Below are 20,711 nucleotides of genomic sequence, written 5' to 3'. Positions count from 1 at the left end.
AAAATGGTATAGCAGAAGGAAAACATCGTCACATCATAGAGACAGCTAGAACCCAACTTCTTTCAGCATCAGTTCCTTCTAACTTTTTTGGGTGAGTCAGTTTTTAGTGCAGTTTACATAATAATCGCATTCCATCTATAGTCATAGGAGGAATATCACCTTATGAACGTCTCTATGATAAGAAACCTAATTATTCTGAGCTCCGTGTTTTTGGTTCAACATGTTTTTTTCTTCTCACAGAACAAGAACGAAACAAACTTAGCAAAAAAAATGCAATTTGTGTGTTTCCAGGTTATGGTATTGAACAAAAAGGTTATCGTTGTTACGATCCAGAGAGTCGACGATTACGTATTTCTCGTCATGTTACGTTTTGGGAAAATATACCTTTTTGGTCTCTTCCTAGCAGCAAGTCATCTACTCTAGAACAGTTTACATATCTAGATCCTTTTGAGGATGTATCTCTACCTAGCTCTCAGCCTGCAACTATTCCATCCATCACCATAGAAGTTACTCCTCTTGAAAGTTTCGAAACTCCACATGACCACTCTATGGACAATCCTGACATTGCTTCTCCAGAAGGGGATCTTGTGCCTGAAAATGATGTTTTACCTCCACGTACTAGTCGACCGCCAGCCAGGTTCGCAGATTTTCACTGTTCTTTATCATCCATTTTATCTACACATGAACTAAAATCATACAGGGAAGCATCTTTAAGTCCAGTCTGGAAAACATTTATGGGAGAAGAACTAACATCACACAAGGAAGCTGGTACATGGGATATGGTTGACTTATTACCAGGGAAAACATTTATTGGAAGTATATGGGTGTACAAGATCAAAACAAACTCAGAAGGAAAGATAGATCGTTACAAATCTCGCTTGGTTTCTCAAGGATATACCCAAGAATATGGTATAGACTATGAAGAAACATATGCTCTTGTTGCTCGTATGACTACTGTACGTACTCTCCTTGGTGTTGCTGCTGCTCGTAATTGGAATCTTCATCAAATGGATGTCAAGAACGCCTTCTTGAATGTATAACTTCAAGAAGAAGTTTATATGAGAACACCACCAGGAATGACTCATTCTCCAAATCAATTATGTAAGCTTCGTAAAGCTTTGTATGGACTCAAACAAGCACCACGTGCTTCGTTTGAGAAGTTTTCCAATGCTATCCTTCAGTACGGATTCAATCAAATAAGTAGCTGCTAAAAAAATATCATACCAGTTTTCTTTAGGACAAGAAGCAGTAAAAAGCAAATTATTACCCATTTCAGTAATGTGTCTATGCTTTCTCTCATCAAGACCATTCTGTTCTGGAGTTTTAGGACAAGAGATTCTTATTTGAATGCCAGATATTTCCAAAAAGGTTTTAAAAAGACATTTAACTAATTCACTAGCACCATCAGTTTGAAAAGCTACTATTTTTGTTTTAAAAAGATTTTCAGTTAAGTGTTTGAAATGCTGAAAGCATTGTAAAGACTCATTTTTAAGCTGTATTGGATAAATCCAATGAAATCTGCTAAAATCATCAACAAAAAGAATATAGTATCTATATCCTGCCAATGAGGTGACAGGAGCAGGACCCCACTCATCACAATGAACTAAAGCAAGTGGAGAAGAAGCATGTGATAAAGATAATTAAAAAGGAAACCTCTTGCTTTTAGCAAGTTGACAAGGATAACACAAGGAAGAAGAAGAATTAGAATTTTTAAGAACAATGTTTTTATGAGAATTAACACTTTGAATAATTTTTAAAGATGGATGACCAAGCCTACTATGCCAAGTATCTAAAGAAGCTACAAGAGATGAAAAAGCAAACTGCATTATAGTAGAGGTAATGGCATACAAATTATTTATCATCTTTCCTTGTGCTAACAGAACATGATCCTTCAAGCTTCTTATTTCATAACCATATGGATCAAAGGTGATATAGAAATCATTGTCTCTGGTAAATTTAGCTACTGATAATAAATTGTGTCTCATCTCAGGAACATGCAAAACATTTTCTAGCCTAAAACTAGTTTTTGAAGTATTAAGAACTGTACTACTAGTAAGAGAAATAGACAGTTTCTTACCATTGCCAATCTGAACATGCTCCTTGCCTTTGTAATCATAAATATTTTGAAGCAAAGCCCTGTCTCCATTCATATGAATTGAAGCACCACTATCAGTAATCCATACATTATTAGAAGTAGATGTCTCATCATTAAGTGCAGCAGTATTAACATGAAGGCCTGTAAAAGCTTGTTGAGTAGAACTTGAGTTATTAACAGCACTACTTTGACCATTTATACCAGTATCAGAATATTCATAGTGTGCTTGATTAGAAGTATGTGAAGCTCCAGTTGGTGGTGGATGATATCTAAAGAAGCATCTGGTAGCCAAGTGACCCTTTTTCTTACATATCTGACAGAACATTTTTGAGTAGTCAATGTAAGGTCTTTCATGAGAATTAGTGCTTGAACCAGTAGATCCATTTGAACTAGATCCATGTGATACTGACTAGATAGGCCTATAGTTTCCACCATTTCCATTACCATTTCTTCTGTTATGACCATTTGAATTATTTCTTGCATACATAGCAGTATCATTCTGTGCATCATAGACAACAATATGATGATGTTGTCTTTCACTCAAAAATTATTTATGGGACAAGAGTTTTGCTTTTAATTCACCAAAACAATATGGTGTTTCTCTGTTCTGTGAGGATATAACAAACACATCATATTTAGGACCCATACCATTCATGACAAACATCATTAAGTCTGCATCATTAACCTTTTCTCCAATTGCAGCCAAAGAATCAACAATTGACTTTATCTTTTGAAGATAAACTACAATTGACTGATTACCCTTTATAATTCCATGTAATTGAGTTCTTAACATGTTTTTCCTAGCAAGATACTGAGTTCTAAAGTTAGTATTCAAGAAATACCATATCTCTTTTGAAGTGCTTTAAGACAAGTGGAAACAATCCTGTCTAACTTTCTCCAAGAAACCCATGCTGGATTAATAGTTTCAACTCCATCAACAATTAACTTTTGTGGTGGTTCAACTAACTTACCATTAACATATCCAAAAAGATCAGTGGAGATCAAAACTCCTTCAAATTGGTCACGCCATAATAAGTAATTTGATCCATCTAACTTCATTGACACAAAATTGGTGATGTTGGTAAAAGGTAAAGAACAAGAATTACCAGTTCCAGCGGAAGTCGACATAATTTCTTGAGTTGAAAATTTTTCTTGATGCAGATTTTGAATTACGGAGTTGTTGTTGTTGTTCTTGTTGTTGTTGTTGAATTGGGTGTTACGATTTTTCTGTGTATTTGTATGATTTCCAAATCTTGTAGAGACCATAAAGTTTTGATTGAAACACTAAAAATAATTTGGGAAAAACTTATTGAATGATTATTACCTAGAAGCTAAAAATTGTTGAGCTTAAGTATTATGAGGATCGATTACCACTCTGATACCATGAGAATTGATATAGTTCTCATGATATTTGAAGAATGATTTGAGAAGAAATATATAATGAGGAAAAAATTATTAGTGTATTGAATGTGTAAGAAAAATACAAGATAATATCCTACAGAAGCTATTCAGACATATTTAATGTGTCTTAGACAAAGACAGTTTGACATCTATAGTCAAAGTCAATTGAATTGACTTTGACAATACTGAATATTCCCAATACTGAAGTTGGTTTTTCCATTTCAAAATAATAGGTAAGGAAGATGAAGTAACCCAACTAACATCACTACTGGATATTTACTCTCTTTCATTTTGCTCGATCAAACAAATGTTTTTTTTTGATCGATAAAGAAAGGATTGATTGATCAAAATATAGATGGTATAAAAGGATTATACCACCCTAAACAAAGGTACAAGAAGAGAAAAGAAAAGAAAAAATAGAACTAGTGACAGGCCACAGTTCTAATGAATTTTGAAAGTAAATTGTACACCAATTTTTCATAGCCTCAGAACAGTTGACTTAGTTGAAATCACTAATAGCAAGAGACCAAGATAAGATGTAGTAGATTGCTTTGTTCACCACTGCCATTTCGTATGACTGATATCTGAGAAAGCTCCGTCATTTCTCTCCTTCCATAAACTCCGGAAAATGGCTGCAGGTATCAAGTCCCAAACTGCAGAACTAGCTTTAGAATACTGAATGAAAGACCAAGCATGGAGAACTGCAGGAGCATCCAAAGTACTACAACCATTAGTTCTGCAACAAAATTAGAAGTCATTAAAGGATATCCACCTCATATCCCTCCTTAATCTCATAAACATCGATCCATGATGCAAGATTATGGATACACACACACACCTTCAGGCACAAATATGCACATTGAAGTCGCATATATACTAAGTTAAGTTGTATCTTTCTTCCCACATAATCAAAACTAGAATTCTCATGTGTCATCTGTTAAACGATATTGTTCTGATCTTTTGGGATAATATCTTCTTCTACATGGCGTGTATATCTTGTTTCCCTTTTTTATCTATGTTTGTTGTATATAAGAACAGATGTATTATATCTTGGATTATCACATTGAATACAATCTTCTCATTCAGAATATACATGTCATGACAATCTTTGTCATGGCATCAGAGCCTGGCAAGATCTAATAACCCATCTTCCGCTGCACAACAACAACAACAACAACAAAAAACAACAACAACAAGATCAATCCTATCAATCCGTCATGTATCCATTTCTGTTTCATCTGTGTTTAGATCATAAAACTCAAACCCTATTATCCAAAATCCTTTATGTTATCGTCCAATATGTCGCGTGAAGATTATCAACTTATCACCGTAAAGTTTGATGGAACAAACTATAACCATTGGTCCTTCCTTAAGAGAATTTTACTAAAAATAAAAGCTATGTGGAAATATATTGATGTTAAAGTCAAAAATCCTAGTGTTGTCTTTACAACTGGTGTTGTCATTAGAGATAAAGAAATTGAGCCTAGCAGCAAAGACAAAGGAATTGAAGGAGAAAGCGCTGAAGACTGGGAGATCAACAATCACAAGATACTGACATGGATAAGCAATACAGTAATCACCTCCATAAGTATGCAACTCACTGGTTTTGAAACTGCCAAAGAAGCATGGGAGTTTCTTTCAAGAAGGTATACCCAAATCAACTTTGCTTAACGTTACAAACTAGAGCAAGATATCCGATCTATGAAGCAACAGATGGATCATTCAATCTCAGACTTCTATTCTGAGATGTCAATTATATGGAATCAACTAGAAATGAACCCAGGAAAGAATCGAGCTATGTCAGAAATACAGAGAAGAGTCATGATTGGTTCAACTCCTAATGGAATTAAGAGATGATTTTGAGACTGTAAGAGCTTCAATCCTTCACCGATCACCTCTCCCTACTGTAGAAGCTGCGTTGTCTGAGCTTATTACTGAAGAAACTCGAAAAAGGATCAAGCCTGAGATACCTGATGTGTTCGTCGTTCCTTCACGTGCAAGTTTTAATAATACTTTCAACTCTCAGAGAAACTATCGTGACATGTCACAGGTTCAGTCTTACAACTGCATGAAACCTAATCACTTGGCTAAGAACTGCACTTTACCATCAACACAGAGTGTGTCACAAACATCAGTATCTCAAGCTCCAAACACCAAGGATCAAATCACAAATTAATGCAATTATTGTAAAGAACCTGGTCACACAGAGGAACTGTACATCTCATCTTCAAGAAACATGAGAGAAAGAAGAAGCTAAATGGCACTGCATACACACGTGTACCGTCCATTCTTACAGCACTGCATTAGAAAGAAGCCATGAAACATCAACATCTACATCAAGTAATCTTGATTATATTCAAGATATGCTCAAACAATCCCTTGCAATTGGCAACAATAACTCTATAAACAGCATCTGCTTTCTCAGTTCCCACAGGTACCTTTTCAAATGGTTGGTGTCTTGACTGAGGTGCTTAATCATATGACATTCATTCTAATGTATTTGAAAAAATCATCCTATTGTTACACCTAAATCCAAACTGCAGATGGATCTGAAATAGTTGCTAGTCATTGGTCAGGTTAACGTCTCAGACAAAATACGTATATCTGATGTGTTACTTGTTCCAAAGATCAAGATGAATCTTATATCAATTGGTCACTGGTAATCAGGGTTTTAACTTTTATTTCTTTCCTTTGCCTGTGTATAGGAGTCCCAGGACAGAGAGGCGCTGTTGGTATAGGCCGTAGAGTGTTGGTAGTCCATAGCTCTTGAAACTTATTGTTCAACATCAAAGAATGAACTTACCGCGGCAGTTGCAAACGTCCTTCCTTCTACTGTATCTCCATTTGATGTCTTGCACTCTAAGCTAGGCCATGTCGTCTTTTTTCACGTTTCTTACATATATGATCAATAAAGGATTATTAAGAACAACTCAAGTTGATAAAGAACCTTCTGCATTTCCTGTAAGTTGGGTAAACAACCTGCACTTCCTTTAATATAGTGCTACTCATGTTCAGTTTAACCCTTTGATTTATCCATGATGGGGGGAAAGTCTCCCATTCCCTCTAAGGGAGGGGCTTTATATTATGTTATCTTCATTGATGATTTCTCACGTTTCACATGGCTATGCCTTTTCAGTTCTAGATTGGAATTCATGAAAATACACATAAATTTCTCTAGAATTTTCAAAACTCAATTTAGAAAATCCATTAAAAAATTTCGTGCTGATCAAGGAGGTGAATACTTATCAACTCCCTTCAAAGAATTTCTTAAAACAAAAGGTACTCTCCTTCAGTTATATTGTACTGAAACTCCAGAGCAAAATGGTATAGCAGAAGGAAAACATCGTCACATCATAGAGACAGCTAGAACCCAACTTCTTTCAGCATCAGTTCCTTCTAACTTTTTTGGGTGAGTCAGTTTTTAGTGCAGTTTACATAATAATCGCATTCCATCTATAGTCATAGGAGGAATATCACCTTATGAACGTCTCTATGATAAGAAACCTAATTATTCTGAGCTCCGTGTTTTTGGTTCAACATGTTTTTTTCTTCTCACAGAACAAGAACGAAACAAACTTAGCAAAAAAAATGCAATTTGTGTGTTTCCAGGTTATGGTATTGAACAAAAAGGTTATCGTTGTTACGATCCAGAGAGTCGACGATTACGTATTTCTCGTCATGTTACGTTTTGGGAAAATATACCTTTTTGGTCTCTTCCTAGCAGCAAGTCATCTACTCTAGAACAGTTTACATATCTAGATCCTTTTGAGGATGTATCTCTACCTAGCTCTCAGCCTGCAACTATTCCATCCATCACCATAGAAGTTACTCCTCTTGAAAGTTTCGAAACTCCACATGACCACTCTATGGACAATCCTGACATTGCTTCTCCAGAAGGGGATCTTGTGCCTGAAAATGATGTTTTACCTCCACGTACTAGTCGACCGCCAGCCAGGTTCGCAGATTTTCACTGTTCTTTATCATCCATTTTATCTACACATGAACTAAAATCATACAGGGAAGCATCTTTAAGTCCAGTCTGGAAAACATTTATGGGAGAAGAACTAACATCACACAAGGAAGCTGGTACATGGGATATGGTTGACTTATTACCAGGGAAAACATTTATTGGAAGTATATGGGTGTACAAGATCAAAACAAACTCAGAAGGAAAGATAGATCGTTACAAATCTCGCTTGGTTTCTCAAGGATATACCCAAGAATATGGTATAGACTATGAAGAAACATATGCTCTTGTTGCTCGTATGACTACTGTACGTACTCTCCTTGGTGTTGCTGCTGCTCGTAATTGGAATCTTCATCAAATGGATGTCAAGAACGCCTTCTTGAATGTATAACTTCAAGAAGAAGTTTATATGAGAACACCACCAGGAATGACTCATTCTCCAAATCAATTATGTAAGCTTCGTAAAGCTTTGTATGGACTCAAACAAGCACCACGTGCTTCGTTTGAGAAGTTTTCCAATGCTATCCTTCAGTACGGATTCAATCAAAGTGCATATGACTCAGCAATGTTTACTCGATCAACTGAGAAGGGTATGGTTATCCTCCTTTTGTATGTTGATGATATGGTTATCACAGGTGACGATTTAGAAGGAATTACTGCTCTTAAACTTCATCTCAGTCCATGTTTTAAAATGAAAGACATAGGTATTTTAAGGTATTTTCTTGATATAAAGGTCTATAAATCATCTGATGGTTATTTCATCTCACAAGTAAAGTATGCCTCCGACATTCTTCAGCGTGCTGGGTTAACAGATAATAACTGGAGATACACCTCTTGAACTAAATGTGAAGCTCAATCCCTTTGAAGGAAAAGTTTTATCCAATCCTACATTATATCTTCAGCTTGTGGGAAATCTTAATTATCTGACTATCACAAGACCAGACATCAGCCATGCAGTTCATGTAGTTAGTCAGTTTATGTCAGCTCCAAGGTCCACACATTATGCTGCAGTACTTCGGATATTACGTTATATGAAAGGAACCATGTATCAAGGTATAACGTTGTCATCTACTTCTGATCTTTGTCTTCGTGCATATTCAGATTAAGATTGGGCTGGTGACACCACAGATAGACGCTCAATCACAGGATACAGTGTATTTCTAGGCAACTCTTTGATCTCTTGGCGTAGTAAGAAACAAAGTGTAGTTTCTCGGTCCAGTGCTGAGGCCGAGAATCGAGCTCTTGCTCATACAACTTCTGAAATTGTTTGGTTAAGATGGCTTCTTGAAGATATGGGAGTTCATTTATCAGAACCTACTCCATTGTGTTGTGACAATAAGGCTGCTATTCACATTGCTCATAATGACGTGTTTCATGAACGTACGAAGCATATAGAGATTGATTGTCACTTTGTAAGACATCACTTCAAGCATCAGACTATTGTCTTACCATTTGTTCGTTCGGAATTGCAACTCGCTGATCTATTCACCAAAACACTGAGGTTTTTGATTTCCAAACTCAACATGTGTGTTGCACCATCTTGAGTTTGAGGGAGGGTGCTAAACGATATTGTCCTGATCTTTTGGGATAATATCTTCTTCTACATGACATGTATATATTTGTATATTTTGTTCCCTTCTTCATGTATATCTTGTTTCCCCTTTTATCTCTGTTTCTTGTATATAAGAACAGATGTATTGTATCTTGGATTATCACGTTGAATACAATCTTCTCATTCAGAATATACATGTCATGACAATCTTTTTCATCATCTAGGATCAATTCTTTTTCCAACGGTATGCTTCCTAGGATAAGAATTCACCCAATACCAGCTATTGAGCTTATTCCCTTTCACGACACAACTAGGGTACACTAGCTATTTCACATCGGTATCCCAACATCCATCTTGCATATTGCTCAAATTAATCTGGACAAGTATACAAGGGCCGCTTTTCTTCCGAAAATTTGGGAAGAATGAAATCGAAGAACTTTTGAAGGCTTAGATCAACCCTAAATTATGTTACCGTTACATCAAAGCTGCCATAATAACAATGCAATCCACAAGCACTTTAAATATCACCTTGATTGGTGTATATATTCATGGGAAAGTCTATTGCATCAATAGACTCATTTAAAGTCCAAATGTATAGTGGCGTACCCTTTTTGATAGTATGTAATTTTGGTACATATGATTATTTCTTCTCAATCAAATATTTAAGATGTGTGCTATACTAAACAGAGTATGTCATAGAGAATCATAAGAAGACGTACAAATTACAGATAAGTGGTGATCGAATCAACAAATAACACATAAGATGAAGATAACTAGCTTAAGTGAGATTAAGATGAAAAATCATTACATGATCCATATCAATACAGCACGACGAACACAAAGACTCTAACTAGCAGCTAAGTGTATAATAGCTATTCAAGTATAGCGCACACTTATACGAAATTAATTTTCTTTTAATATTTAAACTGCTGCTTTTATTTTAAAATTCTAAGATTCTTTCATTCCTTTTAGTGGGATTGCAATAGTTTTATAACCCCATAGTTAGCGTATAGCTAGGCCGAGGTCATAAACTAGCTACTCATTGAGTAGCGAATGCTCTAGATTGAAGCACAGCAGCAAGAGCAGCTCTTAACCAGGAGCTGAAGGAGACCAGCAACACATGCTGAAGCTGATGCATTGACGTTAAACTTTGCAAGGCACTCCTTGTTACATGCATCAAGACATTGAGTGTCCGAAGTGCACCCGTTCAGTATATTCAGATTCAAGGACAAGTCAGTAGCGCATTGAATCCCGGCTGCTGATACCATCTCTGCATATTCATAAAAATAAAATGAAAAAAAAATTAGTTCTCGAAACGCAGCAATTAATCCAGAATCGACCAGCAACAAAAACATACTATAAGAAAATATAGCATGTATACATATATACTTACGCAAGTTGGCAGAAATAGCGAACAAAGCAAAGATAAAGAAAACCAATGTAATCTTAGCAGCGGCCATTGTTATGAATGAATAAATTGAAGACTACCAAGGCTTTTCTAATGCTAAATGTATGTTGATTAATGGATAGCTTGAGGTGAAGATTAATAGCCAATACTACCATCTATTTATAGCACCATTGCTTCATTAGGTTAAAGGAAAAAATAGTTGTTTATGTTTAGATATGTGGATTCTAGGAAGCGTCCACATGCTCGGAAAATCAGAAATGGCGCACACCGGTTTTTCTACCAAAACTGGTTTAGATTTAGATACTTCAAAAATTAAATCTTAATTAGTACATTAACAATTGATAAAGTTTAATTATTATCTAAATCGTACTTGCTTCTTCATGTTGAACCTTTGATTAATTTCTCCCAGAAATGGCGAGATTCGTTGCAAGAATGCTGCTGAGATTGAAAGAAGATACAAGTACAATATATGTATATGGTACATACGCATATACTATCTCCGAATTCCCATCCGAAAATGAACCCCAGTTAACTTATAGTGTGATATGTCTAGGGCTGATAAACTGCATTAAGATTTTGTAATGGACACCGGAGACAGCTGCTTCGGTTACTGTTATTTCAAAAAGTTAACTGAATACGTCGTCCTTCGCCCTTTCAAATCCCAAGAAACACTTGGAAGCACTTGAATGGTGGATATGCCTTTTATTTTCCCCAAAGCATATCCAGATATCCTAATACTAGTCATTTGCCTATCATTTGCATACTTTCAAAATAAAGTGCCAAAATATAGTTTGTATGCATTTACGTTACGCAAACTTGTCCTACTGTCGGTTAGGCTTAACTCTGATGGTTATGGTCAGTTAAGGGTGTCCAAGAAACTGACGATTTTAGATTGAAAATATACAAATAAAATCCACCTATGTTTTTTTTCGTAGATACCAAAGATACGATTCTCCATGTGGACGTAGGAGAAGACGCGAGTCACTCAAGAGAATCCTGCCGAAAGATCTTGCACTATTTCCTGAAAATCCTCATCAGTGACTTGTCAAATCAAGTCAGGGTCGTCATTATTGACTGACTGATGAAATGAAAAACCATGCACGAGATAGCATATTAAGGCGAAGTAACTCACTCGAAGGATCTAAGTTGCGAAGGATCAATTGGAGTACCCGACAAGATACCAATCACGAAGATAAATGGCGAAATAAGGTTACTTGGCTGAAAAGATAATTGGCGAAGTCGGTAAATTATGGAGCAAGAAAAGAGACAGCTGTCCCGACAAACACCCAAAGTTTTCAGCGAAAGAAAGGGGAAAACTTTATGGAAAATGATCTAGGCGAAGTGTAAAGCACCTCTACGAGATCCAGACGAAGTAAAATGAGTTGTACGCCATTAGGGTCGATTGGTCATAAATAGGGGTCCTTGGGAAATGTATGAGAGGTCGGATTCTTGGGAGAGGGGAGAGCTTTGCTTAGAGGGAGAAATTAGGGTTTCCTTGTATTCAAGAACTTGTATTTTTCACTACTTGGAGTGGTTAATCAATAAAGAATTTCTGATCCAAAACTCTTACCATGTCTTAGATCTGTTTCGTTTCTTATTTGGGTGTGCTACTGGATTTTCAGTAGTTACATTTTGGCGTCCAGAAACAGGGAATTAGATTGAGGATTTATCCTCATCTAAGAGTTGAGAAAAGCTGAAGTCGTTTCAAAGTCGTGATAGCTTAAGATCTAGGCGAGTTGTTGTACACATTGGAGTTTCATAGATTTTGCAGTTTGCTCACGTCCAGGATTTGAGATCTGAAAGAGAATATCGGTGAAACAACATGCGGATAATTGGTTGGTAAATACTAAATAAGGGTCAAATGATGGCAGAAAGAGCAGGGCGAGCGAAACCTCTAACGGTGGTAAGAAGGAGAAAGCAGTGGAATTACAGAGAGAAGAAATGAAAGAGAAGCCATCAGTTGCAGATGGGGAAAGTACCGCAAGCCGACGAAAAGGTAAGACGAGTGAAGATGCTGAACTCATGAAGGAACCTCTCCAAATCATGAAAGGTGGGGCTATCACGAAAAAGGGAGCGACCCGAGAAGAAATGGGAAAGGATGTTGTTGATGAGAGCATGACGCCAGAAGAACCGATTGAGGCAACCCGTCGGGAGGAAAGATGAGTAAGATACGAACCTGAGAAGCAGGCTGGCAAAGCAAGGAGGTCAGGCGACACAACAAGATTACGAACGCCGCAATAAGATGGTGATTGGAAACTTGCAAGAAGGAGATACGAGTTAGGAAGCGATAACCATCTCGTCTCTAAGGAGGATCTCACGCCAAAGATATGACCCTTATGAAAATCACGAGGAAGAAGATGGACGAGATAAAGAAGAAAGAACACAGAGGAGGCTGCAAGAAGGCTGTGATCGGGAGAGAGATCTGAGGAGATTACTATTAGAGGCGAGATATGAAAATCAAATGTTAAGATACGAAGATGGAAGGAGGCGTGAGGATGAAAGCATAGACGAAGTAAGGGGAAGGATTTTAGATCGGGAAATCTTACATGAGCTGCGGAGTATTAGGGTGCAGATGGGGAACTCACAAAGGACGGAGGAAGACGTGCCAGCCGATCCTGCTCGTACAGAGTCGGACTCGACGCCAGACAAGGAATTGAAATGGTAGGATCAAGATACAAAGCAAAAGGGGTCGCAACAAAGAAATCAAAAGCTCCGAGGAGATAAGGTGAGATATTATCAGGTGAAGAACATAAAGGAAACAAAGAAATGATCGAACATGTTAGTGTGGACTAAGTTGAAACTTCCGAGACTCAATACAACTGTAGAAAGGGTATGGGAGGAAGTCATTTTGACTGAAGAAATCCCCGCCCCACCAAACCTGGGAAGGGAGCCACAACCTGGAAAAAGGAGCCATGAGTTTTTTCGATATCATTGCTTTCATGGACATCATACGAACGATTGCAGGAATGTCCGAAGGACCATACTTCGACTCATTGAACAAGGGAAGCTCGCACACTACGTGGAGGATCATGAGCTGCCGTCGCCACCGCAACATGATTATCATAGAATCCAGACAAAGAGGCACCAGATTGAAATAAACAAACGGATGTGGAAGTCCGGCTGTAACTTCATAGCACACTCGAAGGGAGACATCCAAAATTTCCATGACAACGTGCTCTCGAAAGTGTATAAAAGGGATTACGAAGGGAATGAGATATTCCCGGTGATGAAAAGGGAATCTCTAAAGGAATGGCAAGAAAGAGAAATATCATTCTCGGCGCAGGATCCACCAGGGGAAGGAATCTCACACACAGATTCCTTGGTCATCACCTTGACCATTGGCGAAAACTCACGAGAAAAAGAGGGTTGAAGCGATAAGGGAAATATCTGGGCTATGGACAGGGTATTAGTGGACATGGGAAGCTCGGTGGACGTCCTTTTCTATCTTGCATTTAAAGCTTTGGGATATGAGGATTCTGACATGATGCCTTCGGCGTACAATATATACGGATTCAACGTGGTAGCAACAAAACCAAAGGGTGAAATATGCGTGAAGATCTTCGCGGGAGAGCTAGAGACGGAAGTTACTGTCTGTGTGGTGGACGTGGAGTCGCCGTATAATGCCCTCTTGGGAAGGCCATGGATTCATCGAATAAAAGGTGTTGCATCGACTTATATCCAAGCGATACGATTCTCAATTCCAATTGGGATTGGCGAGATAAAAGGAAATTTGGGAGACGCGAAGGACTGCGGCGAGAAGGATATTGAAAATTACGAGGAAAGACTAAAAAGGAGGAAGGAAAGAAGGAAGAGCGTACTGGAGTCAAAGAAGGAAAAAGAACTGATGGTATACATGGCAAAGACGAAAGAAGGGTGGGCCATACCCAGCGAGATACCAGAAAAGGAAGGAGAACCGGATAAACAAGTGAAAGAACCGACCCCAATGAGTGAACCAATCATGAACTTCGCAGCTGTAGAACCCACGAAGGATATAAATTTAGGGGATAATGACGAACCTAAAATTGTAAATATTGGGACGAGAATGGAGGAAGAAGAAGAAGCAAGGATGATTGAGATGCTAAAAGAATACTGCGACGTATTTGCTTGGAGCATGGATGAGATGCCAGTAATTGATCCACGAGTGGCATGTCACAGATTGGAGTTAGACTCGACGATTAAGCCAGTAAGACAACGAATAAGGAACATAGCAACAACTTATCACGAGCAAATCGACAAAGAACTTCAGAAGATGATGGACTCGGGAATTACAAGGCCAGCGAAGTATCCAGATTGGATCGCTAATATGGTGATAGTGCCCAAGAAGAACAACGGAATACGGATATGCATCGACTTCAGTGACTTAAATATTGCTTGTCCCAAAGACATATTTCCCCTGCCAAATATCTCACAAATGGTTGAATCGACGGCGGGATATAAAACACTGTCCTCCATGGACGAATATTGTGGGTACAATCAAATACCTTTGGTCGAGGAAGATCAAGAGCATACGGCCTTCTTCGCTCCCAGAGGGTTGTATTGTTACACGAGAACGCCATTCGGATTAAAAAAATGCAGGGGCGACTTATCAACGGATGATGGAGAAGATCTTTGCAAAGTGGGTGCACACAAAGTTGGAAGTTTACGTTGATGATATGCTTGTGAATACCAAGGATTCTAGAGATCATGTGGAAGATTTGAGGGAAATCTTTGAACATACGAGGAAATATAAAATGAAGATAAACCCGATCAAATGCATTTTTGGAGTCGAATCAGCGAAGTTCTTAGGTCATATTGTTTCGCGGAAAGGCATAGAGGTGGACCCAATTAAGGTGCAGGCAATATTAGAGATGTCGTCACCAGCAACCATAAAGGACGTGCAAAAGTTGAACGGACAGTTGACAGCGTTGGGGAGGTTCATCTCAAGATCATCAGACAAATGCAAACACTTCTTTGACATCTTAAAGAAGGGGGTGAAGTTTGCATGTACGCAGGAATGCGAGGAAGCATTGAAGAAAATCAAAGAGAACCTTATCAAACTGTCAATCTTGCAAAAACCAGAACCAGGGGAGGAGTTGCTGATCTGTCTCACGGTAACACCAAATGATCTTAGTACGATTTTACTTCGCACAGATGAGGGGGTGGAAAAACCCATTTTTTACGTCAGCAAAACTTTTAATCCTGCTGAGAGAAATTACCCAAAGATCGAAGTTGATATTGGCATTGGTATACACATCGCAAAAGTTACGGATTTATTTCCAAACTCATAAAATCAAGGTTCTAAGAAGAATTCCCACAGAGTCTGTCTTGAAGAACTCGAAGAGAGTGGGAAGGATTGAAAGATGGAATACCAGATTGACCAGTTTGGATTAAAATACGAGTTAATTAGTATTTGGGTCCTAGATTTTGATACCTCTTTGAGTTTGGGTCCTAAATTTGTCCGTTTTAGTGTTTGGGTCGTTGACCCGTTAATCAAACAGAGTCAATCGCATGTTTGGTCAAACTGTCAGTTCGAGTTAACTCCCGTTAGTATATTCGCACCAGCCAATTGAAACCACACTGTGTAATCAATCATTCTATCACAGCTCTCTTTTTCTCTTACTTATTTTTGCTTGCTAATTAGTTTTAATCAGGCTTTTTCTTTATTGAGATTAGCTTTTTAGGGTTCTATTTTGATTTGGGTAGGTTTGCAGGTGGAACAAGATCTTACAAAAAAGAAAGATCAAGTAGAAAAAGGTCATCCTCATCTCGTATAAAGATCAACGGATTGTGAATCAGGTGGATGGGTTTGGGGATTTCAAGCTCACTATGAGAGAGGAATGGTTCTTCTGCTGCTTTAGGGAGAAAACCCAAATTTTCAACCTTCAATAATAATCATGATTTCTCTTGTTTAAATTGACTCTTCATTAAACCTTCTCCACTTTCTCGACCTAATAATCATCTTGTTAAACTAATAATAGTAAGGTTTTTGACTCTCTTTAAAATCCATTTTAGTTCATCAGTTTCAAGAAAAACCTAGCTGGCTTATGATGATTTTAAGTTGGCAGAGAAGTAGTTTCAAATGCAGGGCATGTGTTTCTCACGACGCACCATTTGCTACAGCACTAGGACCTTGTATACTGAACTCACTACTTCCTATTCCTAACGTACCAAATAATGAAGATGAAGATAGTGATTTAACAATTACTTCCACTGGTTCTAGGTTTGCAGTCATGGATATCAACAATTGGATGGTTATTTATTTCGGAATTCATTTTTGTAACTGATATGAGCGTTGATTTTTGGTTGGTTAGATGGAAAAGAGATTTACTGATTCACTAACTATTTTTGGGTTCTTATCCTTGCATAAGTTTCGGATCAGCTTCTGAAAAAATCTCAAACCAACGGTTTGACGGATGTTAACGAGTACTAACTATTTGACCATTTGACTTGTTTGACTAACGGGTCAACGACCCAAACACTAAAACGGACAAACTTAGGACCCAAACTCAAAGAGGTACCAAAATCTAGGACCCAAATACTAATTAACTCTTAAAATACGAAGTGCAGACCTCAACGAATTCACACATCGTTGTAGAGTTTCTTGCTGAGTTTCCTTCAGAGGAAGACGAAGGAATAGAAGAAATGATCGACGTTGACGAAAGCCGGCCAGATCCTAAAGATTTACTACAGGAATGTAACCACAGAAGATGGGAGATCTTCGTTGATGGATCTTCAAATAGCTTCGAAGGAGGCATGGTAATAGTATTCACTTCGCCCGCAGGGGTCAGAATTGTATTTTGCTTCCGATTGGAGTACAAGGTAACTAATAATGAAGCTGAATATGAAGCGGTGATACAAGATTTAAGGATCGCGATCGAAATGGGACTGGACGACGTAAGAATTACTAGCGATTCACAGTTGGTAATTCGCCAAATTGAAGGAAGGTATAATGCGGTTGATCCGGTGATGCAAAAGTACTTACAACTCGTGAAGGAATATTCTGCAAAGATACGAAGCATAATTTGAAGGAACATAGGCCGAGACAATAACATACATTCGGATGCTCTCGCCTTTATAGCTTCAATGATTAAGGACCCGAAAGTGGGGTATATCCGGATCGAAAGGTTGATGCAGCCACCAGTGAGCAGGGAAGAGAAGGAACTTAGGGTTATGATCATTGAAGAAGGAGATGTGGAGGTAGATGACATCGATTGGCGAGCCCATGTATATAACTATCTGACGAGAGGAGATCTTCCGCGAGATAGGCAGGAGGCAAACAAGATTAAAAGCAAAGCCACGAATTATGAGGTACGAGAAGGAATATTTTACAAAAGGTCATATATGGGCCCTTTGATGAGATGCTTGTCGCAGAAAGAGGGACTAGAGATCATGAAATCGATTCATTATGGAGACGCTGGCAACCACAGCGGGACCAGATCGTTAGCTTACAAGACAAGGACGCCAGGTTACTTTTGGCCTGACATGCACAAAGACGCAAAAGACATATCCACGAGATGCGAGGCATGCCAGAGGTATGGGAAAAGGATACATGCTCCGTCCACTAGCTTAAACTCTGTATTAAGTGTTTGGCCATTCGCCACCTTTCATAACGGGGACTAAGCAGAGACGATATCTAATAGTGGCAACAAACTATTTTACGAAATGGGTTGAAGCTAAAGCACTGCAACACACGAGAGACGAAGATGTATACGATTTCATCCTTGAGCATATTATATGTAGATTCCGGATACTGGTACTAATTTTTTTGGACAATGGAAAGCAATTCGAAGGGGAGAATGTGAGAATGTTATTCAACGCCTTTAAGATCCAATTTGGGAAGTTGACTCCGCTATACCCACAGAATAACGGGCAAGCGGAGGCCACGAACAAGACATTAGCGTCCACGCTGAAGAAGAAGTTGGAAGGACACCATAAAGGATGGTGTGAGCAAATCCCAAACATTTTATGGTCTTATAGAACCATTAGACGTGACGCCACAGGAATGTCCCCCTTTTGTTTGACATATGGAATGGAGACAGTCTTGCCAGCGGAGGCCATTCTCCTGACAACCAGAAGAGAAGCGTGGGAAAAGGGGCTAAACTCAGATTTAATACTCGCAAAATTGGATGACCTCGAAGAAAACAGAGTGCGTTACAGCATATGACGAACTATCACCAAAGACTGTCAAGAGAATATAACAAGAGAGTGAATGCACGAAATTTCATGCCAGGAGAACTTGTATTGCGAGAGATTCCACCATATCAAAAGGGATCAGGAGGGAAGCTGGAACCTACGTGGGAAGTCCCATACATCGTGAAAAGGGTAGTTGGAAATGGGGCATACGAATTAGCAGACTGCGAAGGAAAAGGCACAGACACAGAAGGGAAGATAATATACTGCGAGATCGAAAGACAAGATCGAAAATTGGATCACCCTTGGAACCCCGTGTATATCAAGAAGTATTATCCATAGATAAAATTATAATGTCAAAAGAGAATTTGTAGTTGAATAAAGATTATTAATAGAATATCTTTTATGTTTGATTTACATATGGACGAGATAAGACAAACGAAACAGGCAAGTAAGACCTCAGATTAGGAGGCAAATAAGACCCACGAATAAACAGTTTCCAGGGAAACTTAAACCCTTCGCCTAGGAAGGCTGGGAATCCATGGCATGCACCATAGTTCGCATGAAAATGCAAGAGGCAAGAACTAACGCATGTCGTGAACAACTCTCAGAAAGGAAGTTAGGGGAAATGATAAGACCTATTCGCTGAGGGTCCCTTTTACGATGGCTTTCGGTAAGGAGTGTGGAGTATGACCAAGGCGCCGACATATTCGGTTGAGCTGCGGGTTCCTGGGACGTCTGGAGCGTTACCTTCCATGTCCAAAGTCTTGGCTACAATGCACTCGATCCCAAAGAAACCTCACTTAGGGTGTGACTTCGTAATCTCAAGTCATATCGACGAAGGAGATAAGAAGTCACGAAAACAACTGAATGTCGTAATAACTGGATGGGAGGAGACCAACATGCATGTTAGGGTTAACCTCCTTAAAGGGGGAATCAGGGGGAATATAAAGGGATGGAACCCTCCAGACTAGGGAGCTGTGTAACCAAAAAAGACGACAATGTCATGGGGCTAACATTCATGGTAATGACTAGGCATGTCACATTTTCGCGAAATGGGGTTCACAAAAGTGTTAAGACGAAGTTGATGGATTATTATTTGAAAGAATAATAAGTGCTTGATAGTTCGTCGAATTAAGATCCTTCAAAAAGGATGGGCACCATAAGACCTTAACTAGGAGGCGCAATAAGACCTCGTAGAGCAACAAGTAAGAAAATTTTACCTGAGACAATTCGTGAATGGACCCAGCGAGGAAGGTAAACCAGAAAGCAATAAAGGCAAAACTACCGAGATCAGCTAATAACAAATGATAATCTGACTGGTTTGACTCTATCTTGGTTAGCTAATGCTTAACAAGAAAAAGAGGCAAGTATATACTTTTATATTTTCCGTGTTCTTATTTAGCATTATCTTCGCAAGACTCAACATTTTTAAGTATATACTTGACACATAAGGAAAACAAAGTAAGGACAATAGCATTATTTACACTAACGCAATGGAGGCATGAAGCAAAGGCATTTACATTATTTACAAAGAAAATATCCCAGAGAAGCTGAAATAAAGTCAAAAACCTACAACATTAATAAGGGGAAATTTCAACATTGCCAGTCTCGTGAATTTAATGGGCCTTGCCTTCTGGGTGGAGATCTTCATCTGTCTTTGTATCTTCATCGGTAGAAGCCGGCTCATTGACCGTTGGTTCGAGTTCGTCATCAGAAAATACCTCAAGCTCTAGGGGCACACGAGGGATACCGCGAGAATCACAGAACTCATTAAAGAGTTTGACCTTATCATCTTGAGCATTTCTGCGAATTCGCTTCACGATCGTGGATGCATCCTTTTCCATGGTATCGATATCTTCATTCAAATATTGAACGTCCTCTTGGAGAGTAGACACCTTCCTGGAAAGATCGTCCTTCTCACGAGATGGAAGAGAAACCTGATCCTTAAGCCGTTGCTCTGATCCTAATAAAACAAAGGAAGATATGAATCAAACAGGAGAACAGGCGTATTGTTCTTGAAAGAATAAGACAACATTAAAATGATTACAAGAATGAAACTTATTGCGAAGCTCGCTGATTTGCTTCTCCAGGTTAGACGAGATCTTTCTCTGTTCCGCGAGGTGCTCCGTGAGTTGGGAGATGCGAGTACCTGACTTCTCCAGTTGCTCCCGAGACA

At 38.6% G+C, this 20,711-nt stretch overlaps 1 protein-coding gene across 1 annotated transcript; it reads left to right on the top strand.

Moving 5' to 3' along the window:
• Nucleotides 1–15,153: 15,153 nt before the first annotated feature.
• On the top strand, nt 15,154–18,566 carry LOC113318970. Its single transcript, XM_026567301.1, has 5 exons — nt 15,154–15,646; nt 16,415–16,653; nt 16,970–17,365; nt 17,495–17,710; nt 18,183–18,566. The coding sequence occupies exons 1-5, from the start codon at nt 15,154–15,156 to the stop codon at nt 18,564–18,566; spliced, it is 1,728 nt and encodes a 575-aa protein (XP_026423086.1).
• The last annotated feature ends 2,145 nt before the right edge of the window (nt 18,567–20,711 follow it).

This window comes from Papaver somniferum, chromosome 1, assembly GCF_003573695.1.
Source record: "Papaver somniferum cultivar HN1 chromosome 1, ASM357369v1, whole genome shotgun sequence".
In the NCBI taxonomy this organism is placed as follows: Eukaryota; Viridiplantae; Streptophyta; class Magnoliopsida; order Ranunculales; family Papaveraceae; genus Papaver; species Papaver somniferum.
Note: the sequence above shows the minus strand (reverse complement) of the source record. Positions and strands in the feature narration are given on the sequence as shown.